The 23147-nt window shown below is 43.0% G+C and overlaps 1 protein-coding gene across 2 annotated transcripts; it reads left to right on the top strand.

Moving 5' to 3' along the window:
• Positions 1 to 11153: 11153 nt before the first annotated feature.
• SPATA31F3 (SPATA31 subfamily F member 3) lies at positions 11154 to 19455 on the top strand. 2 transcript variants are annotated; one of them, XM_059657221.1, is made up of 5 exons: positions 11154 to 11224; positions 13224 to 13269; positions 13408 to 13468; positions 14487 to 14971; positions 18024 to 19455. In XM_059657221.1, the coding sequence occupies exons 3-5, from the start codon at positions 13461 to 13463 to the stop codon at positions 18389 to 18391; spliced, it is 861 nt and encodes a 286-aa protein (XP_059513204.1). In that variant the 5' UTR covers positions 11154 to 11224; positions 13224 to 13269; positions 13408 to 13460; the 3' UTR covers positions 18392 to 19455. The 2 variants fall into 2 exon arrangements, with proteins under 2 accessions (XP_059513204.1, XP_059513205.1); XM_059657222.1 differs by lacking the exon at positions 11154 to 11224 and adding an exon at positions 12136 to 12279 and having other exon boundaries at positions 14487 to 14593.
• The last annotated feature ends 3692 nt before the right edge of the window (positions 19456 to 23147 follow it).

Genomic DNA, 23147 nt, shown 5'->3' with positions numbered 1-23147 from the left:
AGATCTCCTGCTGTGGAGAGCAAGATGGGCTGATGGCCCCAGCTGCTGTGTTCTAAATACAACCCTGCATTTACTCCGAGACCATGTCCCCGTGGCCTGTTTCCAGCCAGTGAGAGCCCACGGTGGGAGGCCCATTTCCATGAGACAGAGGGCTCCTCTGACTGCTGTTTTGGCTTGAGGATTCTCCATGGGCTTTGCAGAAACTTTCTGACAGTCTAAGGCTCTTCCCTTCATACCTTCCTTCTTCCCCTCTCCCCTTCTCATGGGTTAGTGTGCATCACTGTCTGACAGATCTCCGCCTTCTCTGGCTCCCTCCCCATTTTCTTTCACGGGCATTTCCCCCAGTTTCTTGCAGTCTACTCTGATCTTGGTGTCTCCTTCTCAGAGGACCTGAACTAACATAGATAGGAATAAATACACCCATTTTACAGACGAAGAAACTATTCTTCAAAGAGGTCGATTAACCTGCACCAGGGCACAAGGTTATACAGCCAGTAAGTGGCAGAGCCACCATTTAAAACCAAGATTTATCTGGTTTCAAAGCCCGTGTGCCTAGATTTCATATTCCTGTTTCTCTGCTTCTGCAGTTTCTGTTCACTTCATTCTCCTCTTCGTCTCCTGGAAAGGCTTCTGAATATTCTAGACTTGTCTCTACCCTGCAAAAGCAGGAGGAGTTTTTCACTATACTTATAACATAGTATAAAAGGAAGAACATTGTACTCCTGAGGCCTGTAATGGTTCTTGAGGTAAGCGTTCCCCCGGGAAAGGAGAAACTCAGGGGATGGTGTTGGGACAGCTTTACCGAGCTTTCCCTTCCTCCCTGAGGAGTCTTCCTGGAGAGTTACCCCGTGAAAGTTCACAGTTCGTTTTATAAGAGAAATCACATGCCATTATACCCATTATCTTAGAACATATCCCTCCTTCATACAGAAGCTCCCTTAATTTTGTAAGCTTTCCTCTTCTTCTTTTCTAACCCTCACGCGAGGATTTTTCTATTGAATTTTAGAGCGTAAGAGGAAGGGAGATAGAGAGAAGAACATCAATGTGAGAGAGAAATATTGATCAGTTGTCTCCTGTACGCACCCCAACTGGGGATCGAACCCGCAACCTTTTGTAACATACAGGGCGATGCTTCAACCAACTGAGCTACCTAGCCAGGCAGGTTCCTCTTCATTAAATAAAGCAAAACTTTCTAAGGTTGGCACTGGAATGAAAATCAAGGGCTGCCTGGGCTTTGAAATGCAGGCACCGCCTGTGGAATTCATTCATTTTTTCCTGATTACAGTTTCCCTCAACACACTGGCCTCCAGGAGACATCACTCTTTTTAACATTCTGATTCTCATGTGGACACAGGGCTTTTGTGAGAGTCTCTATAAAAAGCTGAGATATCTGAATGAGACATTAGTAAAGGATAACAAAAGGGAAATGAATCTAGAGAGTGCCGTGAAATTTTCAGGGCCTGCAGGAGGCATTCCAGGCCTGGGTAGCTCACCCAGGTTCTAACCTTCCTGGCCTTCGGCGGGCCTCTATTAGGTGACAATCCCTACCTTTCCTAGGAGCAAGCTTTCTGCCTCAGGGCCTTCAGTTGTTTTGATTTTGTTTACCCTAGATGTTCGACCTAAGGAATCACTTCCTACTACTGCTGGAACTCTCTCCCTTCCGGCTGGGGATGCAGCTTCCATAGTGTATCTGTATCAGAATTTAACCTCTTCTCCTCACCCATCTTTATCATCATTCCCATCTCTCCTGGATCATCCCCATATTCCCATCAGCATACAAGCATGCGGTGATATACCATCTAAAAAAGAAAACCCACAAAACCAACACACTATGTTCTAGGTCACCTTTCACTTTACAGCTTTTTTCTCTGTTCTTCTTTCTAGCAAAACCCTTCCTTGTCTCCATTGCCTCTCTCCCCATTCTTTCTTGAACCCACCACATCAGTTAGACTTTCATTCCTACCATCCCACTAAGAATGCACTTGTTAAGGGCCCCAGTGACCCACAGGTAATGAAATCTCACATTGGATTCTCATTCCCACCTTGCTTGTTGGCCACTCCCTCCTACCTTCAGAACAATTTTCACTTGACTCTGGAGACACCACGTTCCCTTGGTTTTCTGCCCATGTCATGAATGGCTCCGTTTCAAAGTTCTTATTATCTCATATTTCATATTATATTGGAGTGCCCCAGGACTCAGGACTCAGCCTACCAGGGGTTGGCAAACTACTTCTATAAAGGGCCGGATAGTAAATATTTCCAGTTTGGGGGCCATATGGTTTCTGTTGCAATTACTCAAGAAGTCATAGACATAAATGAATGTTGACTTGATCATTGCCATCAGTGCTTATTATGTGCCTCATATTGCTAAATAAACAATAATTTGTCATCCTGGTATTTCTGCATAATTACATGAGCACAACTGGAGGAGGAAAGGTTTCCTTCTGTGTCGTGGAAGGAAGGGAATTCTATTTTGAAATGTCTGTACATGTCTCCCTTTTGTCCCATTTTATTTGAAATTCGGGAATTTTGAAAGGCGAAAGGCTCAGTCTGAACTTTTTCCTTATTAATGTTAGCATTCAGCCTTTGTTCATCAACTGGGAGCGGGGGTAGGCGGAGGAAAGGAAGAGCTTCAACAGCTGGTGGGGAATGAGGGACAGCTTCTCAGTAGGGTCTGAGATAGAGGGAGGTTATTTTATTTGTTGAGATGGGGTGATTACACTCCCAAAGTGAATTTTGAGAGACAGCTGCACACAGAAAAAGAGATGGTGATTAGAATTAATTACTGTTGTAGATGTTTTGCATTTCTACAGCGCTTTGTATTTACAAAGAATTCTGTAATCACTTATTAACTCCCTCCCACCAGAACCTTCTGACATGGGCAGCATTATTACAGAATTTTGTATTTGTCTTCTGGGAAGAAATCTGAGCTGCTTTGGATGCGTACTAGAATTAAGGAATCAAAATCTTTATTGCAGTTCTTTTTACTCACTGTGTGGCTTCAAGGAGCCAAATAATGAGAACTCGAACATTGAGTTACTCTATAATTTTATTATGATGAATAACTCATGAAGATGGTTCAGTGCTCTGCTAAATAAGAAAAGATTTCATATGTGGGTATGCAACAACTAACCCCTCTCCAATTCAGTTTCCTACAGGTTTTTAAAAAATAAAAACATATCATATTTTTATATATCAAATGCGTAGCATAGTGCCTAGCATATTTACTTAATAAATGCTTTATAAGTGTTATCCATTATTTATACTGTAATACGACCCATGTGACATATGCACCCACTTCACTGCTCTAAGTCTTCCTGTCTTTGGATAAGGAGGCAGGTGTACATCCACGTATTCAGCAGTATTTACTGAGTGACTACCATTTATCAGGCATTGTTCCTGGAGCTAGGGATACACTGGTGAACAATAAGGGAGGTCCTGCTCTCATGAATCTTATATTCTGGCAGCAGGGGGAGGACTCACAGTAATCATGGTGGAGGCCCTTACACTTAAGTGGGAGTTAGGCTGAGATAGAGAGGGCAGAAGCATGATTAGGGTCTATTTAGAAAATTGTGGGGACTTTTTTTTCTGAACTTTCATATAAAACAGCATTTTTCTGTAGAAATAAGTTAAGTATAAATTTATAAGCTATTCACTTTTTATAAAAGTATTTAAATACATAGATATTTTATTTAAAATATACTTATGAATTTATAAAATATTTAAAAGAAAAGATTATTATTATAAAAAGTTAGAATACCACTACACTGAAAATTTTAAAAATAGAAAAATTACTCAATTTTATTACAATATCATTTCTTTTAAATTGCCTTAGCATATATTTGCACATAGTTTGTTCAGCATCCATTTACCAAGCATTTTCCCATGCTGCTTCAGGAGCTGAACTCACAACCCTTTGGTGCACAGGCTCAGTTCCTGATATTTGGGCATGGCTTGGAGTTGCAGACAGTTCAGTGGGATGGCAGTAGAGGGAGACAATATCACATAACAACACCCTGAACTCCCTTAGCCCAGGGCCTGCTTGGAAGGGATGAGATAAAGGGAACGGACCGTTAGCCCTGCTGAAAAGAGCAGGTAAAGAATAGTAGACTGAAGCAGGATGAAATCCCTGGGACATGTCGGGAGCCTGAAGAGAAGGTTCCAGAGGCAGAGAGGAGCCCAGGTCCTCACCATTGCCTTTTTAACCTCAGGTGACTTCTGGGGAAATAGCTGCCCCTACCATCCCAACATAAAGACCCACACTTTTCTTTCTGTGTAGGATATTATTGGGGCTATGGATCGAGATACAACCAAGAGTCCCTTCCAAGATAACCCTGATACAAGTTAATTTTGAGTTCTACAGTCAGTGGGTCTGGCCTTTTGCTGCCTTTTCCAGCTACTACCAGTGTCTTCTCAGGCTGGGTTCTTACCTAGATGCATCTAAGTTGGGATGCAGTTTCCTAATTTATTCCTCACTCTTCAGACACTGAAATGACTTTACAAACACTTTTAATATATATATTTTTTGTTAATCCTCACCTGAGGATATTTTCCATTGCTTTTTCAGAAAGAGGGGAAGGAAGGGACAGAAGGAGGGAGGGGGAGAGAGAGAGAGAGAGAGAGAGAGAGAGATAGAGCTAGAGGGAGAGAGAGGGGGAGAGAGAGAGAGAGAGAGAGAGAGAGAGAGAGAGAGAGAGAGAAACATTGATGTGAGAGAGACACATCGATTGGTTGCCTCCCGCACTCACCCCCGCGCCCTGTGGGTGGGGAGTGAACCCGCAACCCAGGTATATGCCTTTGACCAAGAATCAAACCCACGACCCTTTGGTGCACAGGCTGATGCTCTAACCACTGAGCACACCAGCCAGGGAAATTTTTAGATTTTTAAGATTGGAATTATACAATTGCAAAAGATGTCAAAAACATCATCGGAGAAGTTCCTTTCCATGTCCTGAATCTGTCTGAAGAGTTTGTCCTGCTTACAGTGTCAGTGCCCGGATGGCTAGATTTCATAAAATAATAACAGTACTCAATCACTAGAAATCTTTATAGACACCAGGAGTAAACGTACTTGATCTTTATGGAAATGTGTTTGGGTCTCTCCTGCTTCGTTCTAGCCCCTTTCCTGAGATATTCCCCTGATTCTGCTCTAAAGGTGAGCACCAGTCACAAAACCCTCAAGCATTCTTTATTCTGGACATTAGGTCCACAGGCTTCTGGCATCTTTCATAGGACGGCCTCCACACTCTGCCTTTCTGTTGGAAAATCCTAGGAGAGTAAGGAACAAGAGATGCTAAATCATTACAGGAGAAAACTCTCAGATTCCTTCTGTTTTATCAAAGAAAAAGTCAACTAGGTCATCCTCTAACGTGAAGAGACCCAGACCTAAGTCAACAGCAGGGTTAAGTACACCGAGAAACCTGAACAAACAAACCACTCATCTCAGGTATGGAGAACTTAGACTTAGGGTTTGGATGAAGTCTCTAGACCAGCAATTTTTAACTGTTTTCATTTCACAGCACACATAAACTATTACTAAAATTCTGCAGCACACCAAAAATCCACTTTTTGCCAGTCTGACAAAAAATAGGTATAATTTTGATTCATTCACACTGGACATCTATTGTTGTGTTGGCAGTTGTCATTTTTTAAATATGACAATCAAAGGGAAAAGAGATCAGTGCCCTTGGCTAAATAGTCAGATATTTATTGCATGTTTTAAAGTTTTTTGCAGCACACCCATTGAAAATTGCTGCTCTAAACACATTTAGGAGACTACCTACAATTTTTCTATTTTTCTTGAAAATGCTAATTTCACTTGCAAAAGAGAAGTACCAAAATAGTATTGTTATTATAACAGTAGAAATAGGGGAATATAGCCCTAGCCAGTTTGGCTCAGTGGATAGAGCATTGGCTTGTGGACCTAAGGGTCCTGGGTTCAATTCTGATCAAAGGCACGTACTTGGTTGCAGGCTCTTCCCTGACCTGGGCCCTGGTCAGGGCGCATGCAAGAGGCAACCAAATGATGTGTTTCTCTCTTGGTTTCATTAATCTTTTGTATTGTTTTTTTAGATTCTATTTCTGCTCTGATCTTTACTATTTCCTTCCTTCTACTCACTTTGGGATTTGTTTGTTGTTCTTTTTCTAGTTCTTATCATTTTCTTTGTAGTATCTTTATCTAGTTTCAGAATTAGGGTAATGTTGGCCAGATAAAATGAGCTTGGGAGTCTTCCCTCTTGAATTTTTTGGGAATAGTTTGAAAATGATAGGTGTTAGTTCTTCTTTGAATGTTTGGTAAAATTCACTGTGAAGTTATCTGGTCTGGACTTTTGTTGGGAATTTTTTTATTACTACTTTGATTTTGTTGGTTGTAATTGGTCTGCTCAGATTTTCTGTTTCTTCTTGATTTCGTCTTGGAAGATTGTATGCTTCTAGAAATTTGTCTATTTCTTCCACATTGTCCAATTTGTTGGCATATGTAATAGTTGTTCATAATATTTCCTTATAATACTCTGTATTTCTGTGGTGTCAGTTGTTACTTCTTTAATTTTGGATTTTATTTATTTTTGGTCCTCTTTCTTTTTTTCTTGAGGAGTCTGGTTAAATGTTTATCAATCTTGTTTATCTTTTTCAAAGAACCAACTCTTGGTTTTATTGATCTTTTGTATTTTTTTTTTTTTAGATTCTATTTTATTTCTTCTCTGATCTTTTTTATTTCCTTCCTTCTATTCACTTTGGGATTTGTTTGTTATTCTTTTTCTAGTTCCTTTAGATGTTAGGCAAGATTTTTTTTTAGATTTATCTTATTTTTGGGGGTAAGCCTGTATTGCTATGAATTTCCCTTTAGGACTGTTTTCACTGTGTCCCATAGATTTGGGGTTGTGTTTTTCATTTTCACTTGTCTCAAGATTTCTTACTTGATCTTATTGTTAACGCATTTATTGTTTAGTAACATGTTATTTATCCTCCATGTGTTTGTATATTTTTCTTGTAATTGATTTCTAGTTTTCTACCATTGTTATCAGAAACAATAACTTGATATGATTTCAATCTTCTTAAATTTACTGAGATTTGTTTTGTGGCCGAATATGTGGTCTCTCCTAGAAAATATTCCATATGCACTTAAAAAGAATACATACTAAATTGTGTATTTGAAAGTTGCTAAGAAAGTAGTTCTCATCACAACAACAAAAAAAAATGTAACATGTGAGGTGATGGATATTAATTAAACTTATTGTGACAGTAATTTCCCAATATGTACATATATCAAATAATTCTGTTGTACACCTTAAACTAACACAATGTTTTATGTCAATTATATCTCAATAAAACTGGGTGGGGTGGGGGAGCCTGTTGCTTTTTGGAGGCAAATTACTTCCAAATACACATCCAGAGCCCAGTGCTTTCTTGTATGTGGATTATTTTTAATTCTTAATATATAGATTGCTGGATCCTGCCCCTAGAGATTATGATTCATTAAGTCTGGGTTGAGGCCAGGAAATCTGCACTTTCACAAGCCTCCCAGGGATTCTGATGCCAGGCCAGTTTGAAAGACACTGGAGCAGACAACCTGTTCCCGTCACTTAGTCCGCCAGACGAGGAGCATTGAGTGGGCATGTGCTGCCCTCTAGTGTCCCTGGCTGCTTGCTACACTTCTGCTTGGCAGGGAACCTGCTGCCTGAGCGCTGGTGGGCTTGCTGCCTGACACTCTGGGGCTTCCAGTCCAACACTCGGTAAATCTTAGATCCTGGGTGTTAATAAATTGTTGTAAAAATGTAAAAATTGTTGCTGTTGAATCATAGCAACTATGCTTCTCTAACCGAGCACCTTGGCATATCAAAGGTGTTCCAAAATATATTCTGAGAATGAGACGCAGCAAAACTTCATAAGGCTTGTCTTGGAGGAACAAACTAACACCAGTGGCATGTCTGTATGACCCATGGTTCCTATGAACCAGAAATTGTAAACAGTTTCCTGAGGAAATTCTATTACAATAATTGCGGTGCTGTAACATTATAATGGACGCAGGGTCTGGCTTTATAGGTTTTCTAGAAATAAATGAATATGAATCCTTTAAAGTTGTGTCGTCCTCAAGAGTTCGGAGACTTTTCCTGTACTTCATCTCCTTTATTTGCTGTTCACTGTAAACTATGAGTCGGGAAGAGCAAAAGTGAAGATCCATACCCACATCATTAAAAATGACAGACACTGTTCTCATTACATGACTGTGCCTTGTTTAGGAAGGCACTGATTCCACTGTCCTATGCACGCAAGCACCCTTCGTCAACAAGTACCAAATCAATAAGTAAACTTGCACTAAAGGCCAATTCTGCAAAAGGCATAAGATTATCTTTGATTCTAACTCCACAGTTCTGAGACAGAGGAGCAAGGGCTGGGTGAGTTGCTGGAGAGATTTCAGCGGATGGTTTTAATGGCTTCATGGGATGAAATGTGGGTAAATGCACTGGTTGTAGCAGGTGTGAAGTTTGCAGAATTTGATGGTTTTGCCTGGAGCAAGGGGTCAGGCTAATGGAGACTTAGAGAACTATTGCAGCAATTGCAATTACAATTAAAAGGTGGCAGCAGTTGCAGGAAGCAAGAGCTGAATGGTAGGATACATGGTATTCTGTTTACCTCATCTACAGCCCCTTGGCGAGGGAGAGCGTCCCACTCTAGAGTTCTGGGGATGGCTGAATGCATGACACTGACACTGGACCTATGGGATTGATAGTAGCTTATTAAGCACGTATATTCAGAGTCCAGAGGAAGAGGACACCAAATACCACACAGCACCACACTGCATCAGGTTAACGGGAGATAGAACTGTTGCAACACTGTAGAGAGAAGTAGTAGCTGCAGGAAGCAGGGCCAGATTGGGTAGTAATAATAAAAGTAACATAAGGGCCAAACTAGCCCAGCCAGCATGGCTTTGATGTGGTTGAGCATTGACCTATGAACCAGGAGGCCACGGTTCCATTCCCAGTTAGCGCCCATGCCTGGTTGCAGGCTCGATCCCCAGTGCAGGGCATGCAGGACGCAATTGATCAATGATTCTCTCTTATCATTGATGTTTCCATCTGTCTCTTCCACTTCCTTCCTCTCTGAAATCAATAAAAATATATTTTTTAAAAGGAGTCAAGCTACTTTGTAGGTATGTTGACCTGCTACTGAAAAACTGATGCAAGCTGCGTTTAAATTGATTTTTGTTAACCTGTCATTTAGTGCTCTTGGGTTAAAAAAAAGTCTTCTCTTTCCTGTACTATGGAATTAGCAAGTTCAGAAAAGATGTCAAAATGGCTCAAATTCATCCTATCTTCAAGGATGAAATGTAAGGATCTATTTTTAAAATTTTGTTCTACATAAAAATAATATTCAAGAAAAATACTCTCTTATCCAATATTTTATCAAATCATTTTCAGAATATTCTTCCTTATAGCTAGCAAAAGTCCCTCATGCTAAGGATTGTTTTTTTGCATTTGTTTTTAAAACTGTGGTTAAATATACTTAACATAAAATCGACTATTTTAATCATTTTAAGTGTATAGTTCAATGTCATTAAGTACATTTACATGTTGTGCAACCATCACTACTACCCTTTTCAGAACTTTTTCATAATTTCAAACAGAAACTCTGTGCCCATCTATACTAATAATCTATACTAATAAAAGGATAATATGCTAATTAGACCAGACATCTTCCGGACGTCCTTCTGGACAAAGCCACAGCGGCTGCTGCTGCAAGGGCCGGGCCAAGACTCAGGCAAGCCGCGGATGGTGGCTGCTGCTGCTGCTGCGACCGACCGGCAGTGGCAGCAGCAGCAGCAATGTGATGGGGGCATCACCTTCCCCTGATCAGCCTGGTCGCTTCCTTCAGAGGGAGGCCAGACTGCGGCTTAGGACATCCCCTGAAGGCTCCCAGACTCTGAGAGGGGGCAGGCCAGGCTGAGGGATCCCTCCCCCGCAGTGCACGAATTTTCATGCACTGGGCTTCTGGTTAAATAACTCCCTGCTCCCCTCTTTCCAAACCCCTGGTAAGGTTAGTTCTTGATTCATGTGAATTAGTCTTGTCATTAAAACTAGATTTTTGAAGTGTCTTTCGAGCAGGCAGGTAACACAACTCAATGTCTTTGTGCTTTGACATACTCACCACACTTGTTAGGCGGGAGACTGGATGCTGGAGGCAGGACCAAAAGCCTCTTCAGAAATCTGGGGCTTAAGAATGTTTGAGCTGTAGGACCACTCTCATCAGGGCAAGAACTTCTTTTTTTAAAAAAATATTTTTATTGATTTCAGAGAGGAAGGGAGAGGGAGAGATAGAAATATCAATGATGAGAGAGAACCATTGATCGGCTGCCCCCTGCATGCCCCCTACTGGGAGTCAATCCTGCAGCCCAGGCATGTGCTCTTGACTGGAATCAAACCAGGGACCCTTCAGTACTCAGACAGACGTTCTATCCACTGAGCCGAACCAGCTAGGGCAGGGCAAGAACTTCTTAAGGAAATTCAGAAATCCGGGAGTGTTGGAGACATATCACAATGTCAACAAGGGCCAGGAAGGTTAACGTCAATATGTGAATCAGTGGATATAAGGATGGTGGGTATTGAAGTTGAACAGGAAGAAACTTGCTCTGCCTAAATGTGTTCAAATTCAGATGTTCATAGCACATTCAGCCAAACATTCCAACCATGATGGAATCAAACAAAGAGCCACAAGTTTATGGTCCTTAATAAAAAATCTTGCCAATAAATCCATCTCCATGAATAGACAGGATGCTATAAGGTCTGTTTAGGCCATTCTGGAAAATCAAGCTCCAGAGGTAAGCCTCATTCATGTGCCTCCCCCCAAGGCATTTTACAGTCTCCCTTGTCCATGTCAAGCTTGGCCAGAGTGGAAAGTGCCTTTTTTAGTAACTTAGAAAGTTATTTAAAAGGACAGCAGTTATTTCCTTTCCTGGCCACATCAGACACGGCGTTCTTCCTGAACTTTTCCACATGACCATCTATTTATTGCCTGTGACATCAAAACCCTCACTTTCCAAGACTTAACAAGACATCGGGTGCCCTATCCTCTTGTGTGCTTTTTTAGTTATCTTCTCACTACAGGTGATGTTGTTTATGGAGTTCCTCTGACCTAGCCTCTCTCTCACTCTTACAGGGCAATGCAGCATACATAAAGGCTCAGTTACCTGGGGATCGATGTCCAACTACTGTCTTAAAGGAGAGAGGTGAGCCATCAGGATATAGGAAATAGAAAGAGCATGAAAGAATATATGCTGCCCGTGACCTAGCATCATTAGGCCTACACCCTGCACTCCACACAGACAACCAGATACTCTCATCTGAATACTGAATCACATGAGTGTCTCCTAGACCAGCGATTTTCAACTCGTGTGCCACAAGAGTCTTAAAGCATGCAATACCTGACTTTTTAGTCAGGGACACTGACCTCTTTTCCCTTAAATTGTCAAATTTTTAAAAATGACAACAGCCGCCCTGGCCGGTTTTGCTCAGTGGATAGAGCGTCAGCCTGCGGATTCAAGGGTCCCAAGTTTGATTCCAGTCAAAGGCATGTACCTTGGTTGCGGGCACATCCCCAGTAGGGGGTGTGCAAGAGGCAGCTGATCGATGTTTCTCTCTCATTGATGTTTCTAACACTCTATCCCTCTCCCTTCCTCTCTGTAAAAAAATCAATAAAATATATTTTTTAAAAAGTGATGAGAAGGAGCTTAAATACCATTTCTTATTAAAAGACACCAGATGTCCTTGCAGAAATACTTTATATTAAAAAAATGACAACAGCCAACACAACAATAGCCATCCGGTGTGAATGAATCAAGATTATAGCTTTTTTTTTTTTTTTTTGTCAGATCAGCAAAAATATATACTTTTTGGTGTGCTGCAGAATTTTAGCAACTTGCTTATATGTACCATGAGATGAAAAAGGTTGAAAATCACTGTCTCTAGACAGATAAAGGTCTGTAATGATCCACATTCCTTGTGAAACAGGAGGGCTTTGTGATGTAGTCTGTTGGTCTGGTTGCATCCTCTGTGAGGCGGAGATGACAAGGTCTAGAATATGGACTCATTATGTTTCAAGATCTTGGAAGCCAGGGAGGAGGATGGCTAGGTTTAGATCATGTTGAACCCTACATTTGTTCTGTGGGAAATAGGATATCCCTTATACACTTATGGCTCCATCATCATTATTGCATTAATTATTTGGCAAGCGAAAAAGAACCATCAAAGATTGAAATTTGGACCTTACAAGAGCGGTTGCCGGGTAGGGAAAAGCTATATCCATGACTGAAGCGATTAAGCCTCAAATGAGATTTTATTTCCTTAATTTCTCTTGTTACCTTACTCCCTGCTTTTTTAACGGGGGTATCCTTATTGGCTCTAAATGTGGGTGATTCTTCCGGTTGGTAGGCATTTTAAAAATATATATTTTTATTGATTTCAGAGAGGAAGGGAGAGGGGGAGAGAGATATAAAAACATCAATGATGAGAGAGAATCATTGATTGGCTGCCTCCTGCATGCCCCACATTGGGTATTGAGCCCGCAATCCAGGCATGTGCCCTGACCGGGAATTGAACTTAGACCTCCTGACTCATAGGTCAGTGCTCAACCACTGAGCCCTGCCAGCCAGGCTGGTTGGTAAGCATTTAGAGCCTTGGATGGCTAAAGTCCCTTGGCTACTAGACCATCCATCCTTGAATCTATTCTACTTTTTTTCTCCTGTCTCATTCTTTTTTTAAAAAAAATATTTTTATTGATTTTTTTTACAGAGAGGAAGGGAGAGGGATAGTTAGAAACATCAATCAGCTGCCTCCTGTACACTCCATACTGGAGTGTGGGGGATGTGCCCACAACCAAGGTACATGCCCTTGACCATGGAATCGAACCTGGGACCCTTGAGTCTGCAGGCTGACACTCTATCCACTGAGCCTAACCGGTTAGGGCTCATTCTGATTTCTCCACAGAACTTGTTCAGGGAATGGGGGTGGAAGTATGGCATATGAAAGTGCCTAAAAATGAATCAGAAATAGGAGAAAGGAAATGATGGAGTGAAAAAGGTAGAGTAGGGAAAAGAAAAAAGAATGTATAAAATTGGTATACAGAAAAAAGTTTGCAGGTTTTGTCTCATTTTGACATGAAAAAAAAAGTATGCTCCAGCTTCATATTCTAACTTTTCTTTTTTCTTTTTTCTTTTTTTTTTTTTTTAGCATCAACGGAGAATCAAACAAAGGACTAAAGATAGAACATCAAGAGGTAAAGTCCCAGTCTCTTCTCTGACTCCCCTCCACTGCGGGCAAGGTTCCCATGGAACGTTTCTCTGACCTTCAGCTTCCTATAGTATGTCCCTGACTCCTCTCCTATTCCATGTAACACTGTCTCCTGGTTTCTCAGCTAGAAAACATTCCTCCAAAGAAGATGAGAAGCCATGGGAGCTGATCGCTATCATGAAAAGGTGATCACTTGCTCTTTGTAGTCTTCCAACTCCAGTCTGAACTGTGATGATTTCTCTACTTGGCCTGGAAGAGGGATGAAAAGAGGGATGATGACTAGGAGGAAGTCAGACACAGTGGAGGCTGGAGCATTGGTTGAGGGGGTTGCCAGGGCCAGGGAGGCCTCACATATCTCAGGAGGAGGAGTCCTAGTTCTGCTCTGGGCTAAGCTCACAGTGCTCCTGGAATTCAGAATTTGACTTGTACTTAATTCATAAAAGGCTCTACATGGATCTGCACTCAGCCACGAGACAAGTTATTCAGCCAAGAGAATGGATAAATAAGTGCATACCTAAGCAATCACTCTCCTACTCTTCTTACAGCTACACCCTTTCCAGGGCAGACCCCTAGACCTTGCTGATATTACTTCCTCTGGCTCTGTCTTCCGGGAGCTCAGTTCCTGAGACGGCCCCCAGCTAGGAGCTTGTCATCTCATCCTCTTCTTAAAATCCCTAGAGAATGGGATTGGCTCCCAAGAGATGTTATTTATAGATAACAGCAACTCATCAGTGTCCCTAGAATGCAGAGTTCTCACAAGCACCTCATTTTCCACAGCTTGGAAATACTAAATACCAGGCTGTGGCCTTCTTAGCCTAAAATGAGACTGAGTCCAAGTTCTACCTGGTGATGGCCCTGGTGATACCCCATTAGCTAACCATCAGCCCCCCATCCTTTGTTCCCATCTCCGGTTGAGCTACTTAGCGCAGGTCAACAAAGAACTCACCCACCTCTCATTCATGGCTCTGTTCTCACGGGTTGTCTGAGACCTTGCCCAACAAGCCCCAGACCCTCAGCCCAGCACACAATAACTTGCCAAGTGGCAATTTCTTAGGAAGAAAAGTAGGGGAGTAAACACTGGGTGGGGGGCGTGCCCCAGGGTGTGAAGGACTGGGGGGGGGGGCAGGGCCAATCTTCAGGCCACAGCTTCCAAAGAGGCGGCTGTCACCCCATCAATAACAGTTGCCATGTTTCCTCTTCCAGCCAGCGCTGGTTTCCTCAGGAGGGAAGTGTGCGGAGGCTCCTGTGTGCAGACCCCTCCTGCCCTGTCTGCAATGCTATGGCTCTGGAGATTAAGCAGTTGCTGGAGAGTGAGAGTACCCCCATCTCTCCCACTCCGTCAAGGCGATCGCAGGGCTCCTCTTGCCTAGATATTTTGTCCATGTCTAATTTGTCTTTTGATCCAAGTCAGAGTTCCCAGCACTCCAGAGAGCTTTCAGTTGCACCTGTAACCCCCTCAATGACACAACTAAAGGATCACAAATCCTTAACCCAGTCAGCTTCCCAGTCAACTGGTGCAATCAGCATCCAAGATTACTGGGCTGACCACCAACTAAGGCAGGAATTTCAAGCACCGGATGTGTTCTGGGATGCAAGAGATCCGTCTTCTTGGAGCCTTGAGGAGTGCAGGAGTCCTGTGAACCAACAGAACAAGAAGAGCAACACCGAATATGTCTCAGAGAAACAAGGTCAGCAGCCCTTGAATACCTTTTCCTTCCCTGAACCCAAAGTTCACAAACCTAAAATACCCCCATGGCCTTGCATTCCCTTCACCTGTTGTTCCTGTGTCACAAAAGGTGTGAGGTATCTTTAAATACAGATAGATAAATTCATGCATTTCTGTAGCTGAGGGCTTCCAAGATGTGTGGAAGAGGCCCTATGGCAGCTTATGTCACACTACCGTGAATAGTTTCCAAGCCTGGAGGGGAAAAACAACTTTTTCTTTTATCATATTGCTGCCTCTAAGGCCTTCGTTGTCTCACTGGCTCAGTTTCTCAGTGACTCCCTGCAAGGGTACCCATGCAGGTGCTGCTTAAGGTGATCAGTGACAGCATCTGGTGAGGTTTGTTGCTGCTGGTCCAGACCTGTCAGTATTCAGGGTGTCAGTTCCTGATCCACGTAAGGGCTTATTGCTGCCTCCACACAGGGGCTTACTTTTTGGGGCCCCTGGGGTCATGGGAGGTCAGCCAGTCCACCCAGACTTTCTGGGTTTTTGGAGGATCCACTATGGATCCAGAGCAAATATCACTGCAAGCAAATCCCAAACTCCATGACTCACCCTTTGGTTACTAAGTGGTCTCTGTCCATTACCTTGGCAACACACTGAGAATTCAGTGTGTTATCTGCAGCGTAAACACAGCTATTTTTTCATGGTTCCTCTTTTCTGCACAGTCCCTGGTCTACCCCTGGAGATCTCTCCACAAAAGGGGAGTCCCCAGTCCCTTTCCCTTCAGTGATTTCTCCTTAGTCTCTACTGTCGGGTAGCTCTACCTTCTTCCCACATTTCTGAATTTGGGTTTCTCCATCTGACTATCAACAGGCCCATATCAGCGTCCCATTTCCAACTCTGACCAATTGTGAAGCCTTGGGGTGGCACTGCTGCAAAGGAAGTTCCAGCCTCAGTGGGACTTGCCATCTGTTGCCCAGAGATCTCTGTAGATGCAGAGAACCATGCAACATAAGCCCTGAGACATGTTAAGCAACCTGTCTCCTGAGACTCAGGGGCCTGCCTGTTGGGGAAGCCTATTTCATTCAGGAAGAGGCAGGTAGTGTTTTCCTGGAGCAGGCCCAGAGCTGCTGGAGTTCCACCTTCAGAAGGGGTCAGTTTAGCAGGTCAATTCACCATTGCTAGGGCCTGCTCCAGAAGATCCAGCAGTCCATCCAGTTTCTTCTGTCCCCTGATGACCAGCAGCCCTTGCCCTGGAGCAGCACCCTAACCAGTGTGAGTGTCCCCTAGTCTGCAGACCTAGAGGCCCGTGGGGATAGGGACCTGTTCTGATACTTTGTGCAACAGGACCAGTTCACAGTTGCTTGCCCTGGCCAAGGCAATGTTGCAGAGCCAGACTACAAATGGGGGAGATCTACTAGGTACTGTCCCTGCCCATGTCTGCATGGGGGGACTGTAAATCACTGGATCTGCAGCATTTCAGGGGCCCTGGAAGCAACTTTGTTCCCTTACAGCCCAGAAAGTAAACTTCTGTGTGGAGGCAGCAATCGACCCTTAGATGGATCAGGAAGTAACACCCTGAATACTGACAGGTCTGGACCAGCAGCAACAAACCTCACCATGCTGTCGCTGATCACCCTGATCAGCACCTGCGTGGGTACCCTTGCAGGGAGTCACTGAGAAACTGAGTCAGTGAGACAGGTTTTGGCCTTTCTGTCAGGGGTGCTGTCTCTTTACTACATGGCTTTCTCCAAGGTCATGGCCCCAGCAATCAGTAGCCAATCAGCAAGTACAGAGATGGAGCCAGGGTTTGTTGGGGGTCCAATAGAGCCTCTGACTCAATCTCATGTAAACAGCAACGTGCAAGTCCTCGCCATGCTTTCAGGATGCCGATGAAACTTGTGCAGACAGTGCTCAAGCATTCCAGATTGAAGTACAGGTGAATGGATACAGTGCCTCTAGATAGCCAGACAGATCCTAGTACCCTGTTCACTCAATACACCCGTCTTGGCCAAACTAAATTTTTACCTGAAAAAGAAATTCCTGGAGATACATTTGGGACATCTCATAATGACAAAGGAGTCCAGGGAAGGAACTGTGGCTATCTCAAGGAATAGCTGTGCCAAGGAGTCCTTTAGGAGTCTAAACAACCAAGGGGAAACATTGCCCCAGGAACTCCCCATCCCACCAGGCATCCCATGTGCCCCTGAAGGGTCCACTTTAAAGAAGAGCTTGCAAATAAACTAAGGTGGTGCACAGAACCAAAAGCAAGCTAGTTCCAGAGCAGTCCTGTGGTTCTGCTCACTGAGCCTTCAAGATCTCACAACCCAGTGGGGACATGACAGAGATTCGGGTGCTTTGTGTTCAGATGGAGGCCAGTGTGAACAACCACAGCCAGAAGGAGTCCTAGGCTTCTTAGCCCCAGGTCTCTACAAGATAGAGACAACTCCCTACTCCAGCAGAGAAAATAGGGGACCCAGGGAAACTCAAAACAGCAGAGAATGACAGAGAACGGAGTGCAACACTGAGGCTCGCCCCAGCCAGAAAGAACATCTACTGTGCCAAAATTCAAGGTTATGTAGGGACACTTCTAAGTTGGACCACCAGAGCCCCTTACTTCCCAACTGTATCTCCAGGATCTTTCTCAAATAGAATTTTAGTTTGACCAAGATGGTTGCCTTGAGTGAGTAGAGACTAGCAATGACAAGTCTGGATCTATAGAGTCACCCTCACCTTGAGTTCTTAGAGCATCCTCCAGGATTTCTTGGGGCAGAATGTCCAGATAAGAATGGTCTGCAGGGCCAGTAGAGCAAGCTGAATGACCTCATCCAAATAAGGATTCCTGAGAATGCCAAATCTGCAGTGTCCAGAGCTGAAATGGCCTGACCTTACAGGATCACCTTCTGGGCCACCATTCACTAGGCCAAATTTTGCAAGTCCAGCATTTGAAGGGGCCCACATTTTTCAGATCCAAACTTTTCAGGAACCAAATTTGTAGGGTCACACTTTCTAGGATCATGAGCTTTAGGGTTTGGTAAAGGCAGCTCACATTCACAAGAGCCCTACCCTTCCAGAAGCTGCAGAAGCTGGCTTCGGAAATAAGATGAAGCATTTTACACACTGGATTAAACACAAGTTGAAAGATCAAGGGCATAAAGAATCCATTCTCCTTTCTGAGGATGAGACAGTGGCCAAAACCACGACCAAAAAGGTTGAAGAGTCCACCCTCCACCAGACGCCCTGTGAAGCAATAGAGGACAAGAATATCACCTTCTTTGATGCCCACCAGTGCCTGGACAATGAACTCCAGCAACACCCCTTTGAGCCTGGCCACTCCTGGTTCCAGTGCCTTTCCCACAACAGATCTAAGCACTGTCCTCAGCTGACTTGTGCCACTCAACCAAAAATCCATGCCAGGTCTCAACTCTCACCTCAGCAGTAGGCACTGGTCTATACAGGGAGAAAACCCATTCCAGAAAAAGAAGAGTTCAGGGTTTCCAAAACCTCTGCATATTTCTGAAAAAGGCTGTCATCGTTTCCATTAATTTGCAGGTGAGGCAGTACCTTCTCCAAATATACACTATAACTCTATGCAAACAACCACCTGTTTTTGCCTGCTCATTTTCAATGTGATATGTAATGAAGAGAGTAGAGGAGGTAGATAGTACTTCCCAATGGTATAAGAGCGTAAATTCATATTTCAGATGGATTAGCGTTCCACGTAACTCTTTCAGCTCCACTCTGAACTACAGATAAAGGGACTTGGGCAGAAAAGGAAGACCCTTCTCTAAGGTGCGTTGAAGCCAAAGATCAGGCTTGAATTCTTCTGATAGTGTCTTTGGGCCCCAGAGCAGCAATGTGAACATGAAGACAGCACAAGAAGTGGTGGCCAGGAATCCAGTGCATTTTGGCCCATAGACACAATTTATGGATAAACTCTGTATATCCAGAACCTGTAGGGAAGGTTTTTAGAGGAGTGTGCACCATCCTCGGGGAGGTGCTTTGTGTTTATCAAAAGCACAAAGCTAATATGACAGATGTCAAAAGTAAATGATAGCATCTTCCCTCTCTGTGCCCTGTTGTTATTGATTAACTCTTTAAGGGTAAGCCATCTGGGAACCTGCAGTAGCCTGTTACCTGTTTGACCCTCATTGCCTTTCAGCTGCATGAATGAATGCCTCCTAAAATGAAGAACAGTTGATGAGAAGTTCCTCAAAAGGGTCACAATAAAAATGACTTTTAGCTGAATTTTGCATTCGACAATTCAAATATCTGAGTACTTTATATGCTAGGTACTCTGCCAGACCCTAGGGACATAACAGTGAACAGCCACAGGCCCTCCTCCAATGGAGCTCATGGAATCACGGAGTTGACAGTTAAGTAAAAAGTCCTAAAAACTATGTCCCCAGAAGAGAAAGCCCAGCCAGCATGGCTCAGTGGTTGAGTCAGGAGGTCACAGTTTAATTCCTGGTCAGGGCACATGCCCAGGTTGCGGGCTCAGTCCCCAGTGTGGGGCTTGTAGGAGGCAGCCGATCAATGATTATCTCTCATCATCATTGATACTTCTATCTCTGTCTCCCTCTCCCTTCCTGTCTGTAATCAATAAAAATATATATATATTTAAAAAGTCACTAAAAGCTGGTTAGAGAAGTAAGTGACAGGGAGGTATAAAGTACAGTATAGGGAATATAGTCAATAATATTGTAATATGTATAGTGTCAGATGGGTACTAGATTTATCAGAGTGGCCACTTCATAAGTTATATAATGTCCAATCACTGTGTTATACCCCTGAAATTAATGTAATATTGTCTGTCAACTGTAATTGAAAAATTAAAATTATATTTTAAAAAAGAAATGTGACAGACACAGAGGACACTTATCCCAGGCTTGGAAATTTCCCTGGAAGACACGACACATAGACTGAGTCTCAAGGATGAGCAGAAGTTAGCCAGCAAGGAGGTGGGGGTAGAGAGGTTCCCCAGGCTGAGTACCACATAAGCAAAGGCATGGTGTCAAACTAATGGGCATGCCATGTCAGAAAACAGTGACTTGCTCCAGAAGTACCTGCAATAATCAAAACAGTATATTAAAATGGTTGAAAGTTCAGAATGAGGTTGGCTAGCGGGAAATTTGCCGTAGACCAATTCCAGCATGTCATAATTTCAAGAGTTTCATCAAAAGGTTGATGAGACTTGGGGACTCAACAGGGTTGAGTCACACATGTAGTCACCTGTTGGGAATGGCTAAAGGCATTTCCCCAAATCTGAATAGGAAACTGGTTGTGTCTGCCAGACAGTTAAAGGGCATCTTAATCTACATGTTATTGCATCCTACTGGCCAAACATCTGTACAGCCGTAGGCTAATCCCCCATTCTGACAATGGACTCTGTACCCTTTGAAACCTTACCCTTTGAAGTGTATTATCTCCACCTTGCCTTAGGACAAATTGTGTTAATAAAAGCAAGGGTCCTAGACAAGGAGGGAGTCTTCAGTTCCTTTAGTTGAAGGCCCTCTGACCCCCAATGCCTTTCAAAATTATATCTCGTCTCTGGACTCTTTATTAGTCCCTGGATTCCTATGGCATCTACGCACAGCCTTCTCCAGATTCCTGAACCCTTCTTGATGCTGGGACAAGAACCCCAGCAGAGATTGAATGACATTCAATCATTTATTTTTTCATTTCCTTAACTAATATGAGAGCCTATTCTATGCCAAGCACTTGTGGGCACTGGGGATACAGCAGTGAACAAAAGAGGGAGAAAACTATGTCCCCAGTGAGCTTTCATTGATGGTGCACTAGAGAGGGAGACAAAAAGAAGCATAAGTAAAAAATAAGAGTATGTAGAAGATGACCAGATATATGCAAAAAAAATCAGTGTAAGAGTCTTGGGGAAGACATAGGTGGAATACAGTTTAAATGGGGGATTTAGGGCAGGTGTCACTAAGACATCAACATGTGAACATGGCTAGAGGGAGAAGAGAAAGTAAACCACATGGATAACTGAGAAAGAGGAATCCAGTCAGAAAAAATAGCTAATGCACATGCCTGGAGGCCGGAGCATGCCTAACCTATTCTAAGGAACAAGGGCAGTGAGCCTGAAGCAGAATAAGCCTTTATAATGAAAGAGTAATATGCAAATCGAACGGCGGAACGACTGGTCACTATGACATGCACTGACCACCAGGGGGCAGATGCTCAACACAGGGAGTGCCACTCAGCCAGAAGCCTCTCCCGCCTCTGCTGCAGGTGGGTGGACATCCCCTGGGGGGTCCAGGCCAGGCTGAGGGACCCTCCACCCCCAGTGCACGAATCTTGTGCACTGGTCCTCTAGTCAAGGGATAAAGTACTAGAGGATGAGGTCAGAGCAGTAAAGGGTGCAGATGAGGTAAGGCCTAGAAGATCATTGCAAAGACATGAACTCTGAGTAAATGGGGGAGCTATCAGAGGATTTGCTTAGATCTGACTTTTATTTTATTCTTAATTTTAAAATAATACAGACATATACTTTATTTTTATTTATTTTTTAAATCCTCACCTAAGGATATTTTTTTCTATTGATTTCTGGAGAGAGAGAAACATTGATTGGTTGCCTCTTACACACGGCCCTACTGGGATTGAGGAATCCGAAACTGAGGTACGTTTCCTTGACCAGGAATCGAACCCAAGACCCTGGGTGTCCTAGGGCTGCCGCTTTAACCACTGGGCCAAACCAGCTAGGGCAATGATGGCGAACCTATGACATCTGAACTCATTTTTTTGGTTGATTTTTGTTGTTGTTGTTAAATGGCATTTAAATATATAAAATAAATATCAAAAATATAAGTCTTTGTTTTACTATGGTTGCAAATATCAAAAAAATTTCTATGTGTGACACGGCACCAGAGTTAAGTTAGGGTTTTTCAAAATGCTGACACACCGAGCTCAAAAGGTTCGCCATCACTGAGCTAGGGTCTGACTTCTATTTTAAAAGGATCACTTAGGCTGCAGTGCTAATAGAGGGTTGGGTCTATAGACTTGGGTAGAAGCAGGGAGGTTAGTTATGAGGTTACTCCAGTAATGGTAGTAGCAGAGGAGATTGGAAGTGTTTAGATGCTGGATTCTTTTTGAAGGTAAAGACAACAGGACATATAGATAGAATGGATGTGGGCAATTAGAGAAGAAAAAGTCAAGGATGTACCAATGTTTTTGGCCTAAATAAATGGCAAGATGGAGTTGCCATTAACTGATATGAGAAATACCAGGATTGGAGTAGGGCAGCGATTTTCAACCGGTATGTCAAAATAATTTTTAAAACATGCAATACCTGACTATTTAGTCAGGGGCACTGACCTCTTTTCCTTTAGATGGTCAAATAAAAAATGACAACTAACACAATGATAGCTGTCCAATTTGAATGAATCAAAATTATACCAATTTTTTTTATCAGATCAGCAAAAAATATATCTTTAGTGTGCTGCAGAATTTTAGTAATTAGATTATGTGTGCTATGAGATGAAAAAGGTTGAAAATCACTGGAGTAGGGCAATATGTGTGATTGGTTGTGTGTGTGGTTGGGTAATTAGGAGTTCAGTTTTGTACAGTTAGAGATGGATATTGGACATTCAAGTATATATGTTGAGTAGATGATTTGGACATATGAATCTAGAGTTCAGGGAAGGGCCCAGTCTTTAGACAAGCAAGAAGACAGCTAGATAAATAGATATACATAGATGATGATGATAGATAGATAGATAGATAGATAGATAGATAACAGATAGATACATAGATAGATGAATTTAAAAACATGAACCATGCGCCTGGGCTGGGGAAGTAGACCAATGACTACATCAATGTGATGAGTGTTATGGTGTGTGGGGTCCTACCACAGGAGGAAGTACTCAGCTGTTGAGAAGAACCCTAGGGTCACATAAAGGGGTCACAATAAAAATCACCTTAAGAGGCACAATTCCCAGGTTGCAGGTTCAATCCCTAGTGTGGGGCATGTGGAAGGCGGCCAATCGATGATCCTCTCTCATCATTGGTGTTTCTCTCTCTCTCTCTCTCTCTCTTCCTTCCTCTCAAATATAAATAAATAAATAAATATATTTTATAAAGAGGCACACTGCATTCAACAATTAACATATTTGAGTACTTACTGTGTTCCATACGTATTGTATGCCAGACACAATGTTCACCAAGACACAGGCCTTGCTTCC

Source organism: Myotis daubentonii, chromosome 11 (assembly GCF_963259705.1).
Source record: "Myotis daubentonii chromosome 11, mMyoDau2.1, whole genome shotgun sequence".
Taxonomy (NCBI): Eukaryota; Metazoa; Chordata; class Mammalia; order Chiroptera; family Vespertilionidae; genus Myotis; species Myotis daubentonii.
The sequence above is the reverse complement of the archived record's forward strand: the minus strand, read 5'-3'. Positions and strand labels throughout refer to the sequence as shown.